The sequence below is a fragment of the Tupaia chinensis genome, unplaced genomic scaffold, assembly GCF_000334495.1.
Source record: "Tupaia chinensis unplaced genomic scaffold, TupChi_1.0 Scaffold143761_1, whole genome shotgun sequence".
NCBI lineage: Eukaryota > Metazoa > Chordata > Mammalia > Scandentia > Tupaiidae > Tupaia > Tupaia belangeri.
In genome coordinates, this window is record NW_006203610.1 from 53,759 (window position 1) to 59,819 (window position 6,061).

The 6,061-nt window shown below is 35.9% G+C and overlaps 1 protein-coding gene across 1 annotated transcript; it reads left to right on the forward strand.

Moving 5' to 3' along the window:
• The first annotated feature begins 44 nt into the window (after window positions 1–44).
• Window positions 45–2,932, forward strand: LOC102500151 (zinc finger protein OZF). The gene is made up of 3 exons (XM_014582740.2): window positions 45–78; window positions 329–421; window positions 1,720–2,932. Exons 1-3 carry the CDS (start codon window positions 45–47, stop codon window positions 2,916–2,918), a joined length of 1,326 nt encoding a protein of 441 aa, XP_014438226.2. The 3' UTR covers window positions 2,919–2,932.
• Window positions 2,933–6,061: the final 3,129 nt, after the last annotated feature.

Genomic DNA, 6,061 nt, shown 5'->3' on the forward strand with positions numbered 1-6,061 from the left:
GGCAGGACCTGGAAGATGCTCAGAAGATTCTATACAAGGATGTGATGCTGGAGACCTACAGCAACCTGGTGTTTTTGGGTTAGTGGAACTCCCATGAAGCTGTCTGAACTAATTACTGTCTCAATTCATTGTAAATGTACAAGAGTTTCATAATGTTTAATGCTATTTAGGAGTGAGATTTCATTCTGTAGTTAATGTGAGTGAACTCTTTAACAAAATGTCCAAATCAGCCCCTTTATTGCACACCTGATAAAGCTGAACCTTTGTTACTCTTCAAGTAGCTTACCTGAATAGATTGGCAAAATTCCACACTGCTTTTTATTAACAGGACAATGCATTGCCAAACCTGCAGTGATCTTCAAGTTGGAGCAAGGAGGCGATCCATGGACATTAGAAGAACTTCCCAGCTTGAGCTTCCCAGGTTAGTCAGTGCATAGTTTTCAGGGACTAGAGTAATACATTTTCTTTTAAAGAATTTATATTTCATTGAGAGGGGAAAAGAAAATGTTAGTACTGGTGAGGTTAGAAAAATGTAGAAATGTTTTCCTGAGATAAGAGTGTGAAAAAAATGGTAGATATATTTTTAAAGGCTCCTACGGGATGGCATATTTAGGGTAATTAGTATGTATTTTTATTGGCTACAAGTCCTTCCTATGTAACATTTCTGCTTAAGTGACAAGAGTTCTTTTTGACTTCTGAAAGTAGATGATCTAGAAAACTGTTCACGTTGACAAAGAAACAGTACATAATACCCACTGTTACAGGAAAGAAAAGAGAAAAAGGACAGGGAAAACAAGTGATGCATGGAAATCTTTTAATGTAAAATTATAGGAAGACAGATGGTAGATATTTTGAATATTGTTAAATGTATTAAAGGAAAGGGATGCACAAAGGAACAAAGTAAATCCAACTAGCTTTCAAAATGTTAATGTAAATTGCTACAGTAACATATTAAGGACAAAGAACCCTATTTCTTTTTTATAGATAAGTACCAATATTTGAAATATACATGAGCAATGTAAAATAAATTCTCAAATATAATTTATGGAAATGGTTTTTTTGAGAGGTTTTTGCCATAGGGCATGTGCACTCGCCAGACAGACAGAGACAGACAGAAATTGAGAAATCACCCCCTGGGGGAATGGCCATGCCGCAATCCCTTCTCCTCCATTCTCTTCTCGGGATCTTGGGCATGCACGCACACGTGTCATGGAAAATCATGTGTTAAGACAGTTCTTTTTGCCCAGTATATAGTTCAGGTGTGGAAGAAAGCATTTTACAAAAATCTAACTGTCTCATTCAGCAGAAGATACAAACATGAGATGCACACTATAAATGTACAGAATATGAAAAAGTATTTTTAAAATTATTTTTATAATAGATTTTAAACACAAAGTGGAAGGTTTCTGTTCATATAAAGAGAAAGTGGAATCCTTATTGCAGAATTAAAATCTACCCTTTCATCAGTGAATGCACACAAGGGAAACACCCTATAAATATAATAAATGTCAAAAATCCTTTTTTACAGAGGTCAAAAATTATGATAAGCAGAGAAAGTACAGAGAAGTAAACCTTTATCATGTGTATAAATTACTAAAGCTTTCAACTGTTGTTATACATGAGACAACTCTTACTGCAGAGAAAATTTGTAGATAGAACAACATATGAATTTATTATGTCTGAACACAGCCCTTTCTGACTGTCTGAATACTTATACAGGAGAGAAGCCCTATGAGTGTAAACAATGTAAGAAAACGTTTTCCCGGAATTCAGACCTCACTGTACACCAGAGGAGTCACATGGGAGAGAAATCCTATGAAAATAAAAAATGTGATAAAATGTTCTTCAAGAAGTCACAATTCACTGTGCATGAGACAAGTCACACTGGAGAGAAATCGCAAGAGCATGAATGTGGGGAATGTGGAAAATCTTTCAATTTCAAGTCAGTCTTTAGTAGACATTGGAAAATTCAAACAAGAAAGAAAAAATATGATTGTGAACAATGTAGAACAATGTTCTCCCGGAAGTCAGTTCTCACTAGGCATTGGAGAATCCACACAGGAGAAACACCCTATGAATGTGAACAATGTGGAAAAACATTCTCCAGGAAGGGGTACCTAAGTGTACATAAGAGAACTCACACAGGAGAGAAGCCCTATGAATGTGAACAATGTAAGAAAAGGTTCTCCCAGAAGTCAGTTCTCATTAGTCATCAGCGAATCCACACAGGAGAAACACCCTATGAATGTGAACAATGTAGGAAAATGTTCTCCCGGAAGTCAGTTCTCACTAGCCATCGGAGAATCCACACAGGAGAAAAACCCTATGAATGTAAACAATGTAGGAAAATGTTCTCCCGGAAGTCAGTTCTCACTAGCCATCGGAGAATCCACACAGGAGAAAAACCCTATGAATGTAAACAATGTAGGAAAATGTTCTCCCGGAAGTCAGTTCTCACTAGCCATCGGAGAATCCACACAGGAGAAAAACCCTATGAATGTAAACAATGTAGGAAAATGTTCTCCCAGAAGTCATATCTTATTGCGCATCAGAGAACTCATACAGGAGAAAAACTCTATGATTGTGAACAATGTGGGAAAAGGTTCTCCCGGAAGTCACATCTCATTATGCATCAGAGAACTCATACAGGAGAAAAACCCTATGAATGTGAACAGTGTGGGAAAACATTCTCCAGCAAGGGATACCTAACTGTACATAAGAGAACTCACACAGGAGAGAAGCCCTATGAATGTGAACAATGTAGGAAAATGTTCTCTCGGAAGTCAGTTCTCACTAGGCATCAGAGAATCCACACAGGAGAAACATCCTATGAATGTGAACAATGTGGGAAGAGATTCTACAGCAAGTGGGACCTAACTGAAAATCAGAGAACTCAACACAGGAGAGGAACCCTATGATTGTGAACAATGTAATACTCAAAAAACTAAAGTCACATCTTACTTTACATCTGAGTACTCACACTGGAAAGAAACAATGTTGGCAGCATTTTACTATTACAAGGCGGGGCTGATTGTACATCAGAGGACTCCCATAGAAGTGAAACCTTATGAATGTGAAGAATATAAATTTTTTTCCTTTTAGAAATTATATTTAGTAAGCATCTGAAAAGTCACACTGGAGAGAATCTTCATGTATGTAGGGAGTATAGATAGTCTTTCATTTATAAGTCAACCCTCAATGTACATCAAAGAATTTACAAAAGAAAAAGCCTTTAAAATGCAATGTACCTATAGAAAAATTCCCATGTAAGATAAGATAGTCCTTACTGTATATGAGAGAACACAGGAGTAAGTGCTATAAATGGGAATACTGTAGAAAAATGTTTTCAGCATAATTATTCCTTGTTTTACATAAGAACACTTACAAGGAAGAGAAACCTTGTTTGTGTGGGAATTGTAGTAAAACCTCGTTGAATAGGTCACAATTTACTGTGTATTCAGAGAACTCTCAGATCAGAATCGAATAAATGTGAAAAATTAGGAAATCTTTTTATTAGGATTAAAAGGTTACTGTACATCAGTAAACTCAAATGGGATAAAATCCTAATTTTTTTCCTTTTAGAAATTATATTTAGTAAGCATCTGAAAAGTCACACTGGAGAGAATCTTCATGTATGTAGGGAGTATAGATAGTCTTTCATTTATAAGTCAACCCTCAATGTACATCAAAGAATTTACAAAAGAAAAAGCCTTTAAAATGCAATGTACCTATAGAAAAATTCCCATGTAAGATAAGATAGTCCTTACTGTATATGAGAGAACACAGGAGTAAGTGCTATAAATGGGAATACTGTAGAAAAATGTTTTCAGCATAATTATTCCTTGTTTTACATAAGAACACTTACAAGGAAGAGAAACCTTGTTTGTGTGGGAATTGTAGTAAAACCTCGTTGAATAGGTCACAATTTACTGTGTATTCAGAGAACTCTCAGATCAGAATCGAATAAATGTGAAAAATTAGGAAATCTTTTTATTAGGATTAAAAGGTTACTGTACATCAGTAAACTCAAATGGGATAAAATCCTCAGTAAAGTAAGCTGTGCTATAAATCCTTGAAATACTCAGAAATATGAATTGATCTCTGAAGGTAACAACGTTGAACTTTTTTTCAAATTCAGCTTTGATTCAGCAAGCCACAGTAGTTAAAATTAAGGATATCAGAAAATTTGGGGATGATATCTGTCTACAAAAAGAGAACATTTCAGAAGACTGATGAATAAAATCTAAGAGTTTCCCAACTACAGGAGAAACACACATATTTTGGCAAGTTTGACAGAAAGCATGAAACCACCCTTTGGGGGATGGCTACACCACAATCCCTTCTCTATTCTCCTCTCCTCAAGCCAGTGTGGGCACACAAGTACACACACTTGCTTGAGTTTTAAGTCTCTGAGTCTGGTACTTGAACTGCATTTGAATATGTGGGAGGTTAGTGGCATAACTATTACACCATCTGTCGGCTCCAGCAAAAGTTTATTTCTATGATTCATGTTTATTATTTAAAGATGCAACAAAATATAAGCACTGATTTTGGCAAAAATAAAAATAAACATAGAAATTTTTCTACTTTCCAGTTCTGGCCATGGCAGGCAAGACAACAGAAAAAGTGTTTCAAAACATAGTGAAAACTGAAAGATTAGATGCCATATAAGCATTGAAAATGGTTATAGGTGCTAGAGACTGTGTGAAGAGGTCAGGAGAAAGGGGATAGCATGAGGAAAATAGGCAGGCATTTTTGGGATATAGAAATGGATTATAATGTGTTGATGTTAATGTGTTTTGTATCCTCAACTGTTCTGGTGGGAAGTATTTTCATTTTGGATAAATTCAACTTACAAGCTAAGGGATGTATAGGGATTAAATGTATAAAATAAATTAAAATTAAAAATAAATTTAAAATAATAAAATATACCATAAAGGCCTAATAAAACAAAACAAAACAAAAAATTCTAAGTCGTTTCAGAGCCTGTGAACTACACATATGTACTGAGAATGCTCTGCAAGTGTACCTCTGGTGAAATGTCCAAGTTTACTGTGATAATGAAACTGATCTAGGTTCGACAGGAGGCATGTGAATGTTCTGAGATTGTTGAGGAACAACATAGTCCTGGGTGTTTATAAAATTTCCAGGATCCTCTTTGGATGTTGATCACAGTTTTTGTGGACAGCTTTAGCCATGAGGTTCAGAGGCAGAGCACCCACTGGTCCAGAAATACAACCCAAGGTGAATTAGTATTCGGCTGGTTTTGGTTTTGGTTTGCTCAACATCATGATTCAGGTAGAACAAACCAAACTGTGGTGGATGAGATGTAAGGTAGCTGTCAGTGATGACAAGAAAAGGCTGGTGGAAGTCCATATGAGCTACATTGTGAAAAGTGAGATGACCAGACTTACTGTGTGCACTCACATTGTCTAGCAAACATCACTCTTATCTTTATAACTCTTTCCATCTTGTAAAATTGACTAGAGTGGTTGCACAATAATATGAATATATTGAGCAGTACTAAATTGCATATACTTGGACATGGTTAAAATGTGTCAAAGTTTTGCCTTGATTAAAGTTTAGTCAGGCCTCTCAATCTTTTATTTTCCTCTGCATACTTCCTTGTAAGATCTCTTTTGAGTAAATAACCCTGCTAAAGTAGTTTATCAAGAAGCCCCACACCAAATATTACATCACTTTAAATAAGTGATTAGGTTTTTATTGTCCACCACCCCCTGAGTGAGGTCTAATCACTCTATGTCTTCAGCAAGAATCTTATTATTTCAGTTTAACCAGAATCTCTCATATTCCTAATGTTTCTTTAGTCATTTTTCATCACACTGCTCCTCAGCTGTGTATTTCCACTGGTCTAAAATAAAGCTTTTCTCACCCCACTTTAACCAGTGTCTTTGAATCGATTTCTTCAAATAGATTTCAAGCATTTTTGGACTTTTACCACAGTAAAAACAGTCATGGGATTTCCAAAGTAGTAATAATAAGTACAGAAAGATTGGTGGTTTGCCAGAGGCTGGGTCAGGTGGGAGGACTGGAAAGATTT

Excerpts from the sequence above, each read along its gene's own strand:
- LOC102500151 (XM_014582740.2), top strand. The coding sequence starts at position 45 with ATGCTGGAGACCTACAGCAACCTGGTGTTTTTGG. Across the intron at positions 79-328 it reads CAGCAACCTGGTGTTTTTGG|GACAATGCATTGCCAAACCT; the intron begins GTTAGTGGAACT and ends TTTTATTAACAG. Across the intron at positions 422-1,719 it reads TCCCAGCTTGAGCTTCCCAG|GAGAGAAGCCCTATGAGTGT; the intron begins GTTAGTCAGTGC and ends ATACTTATACAG.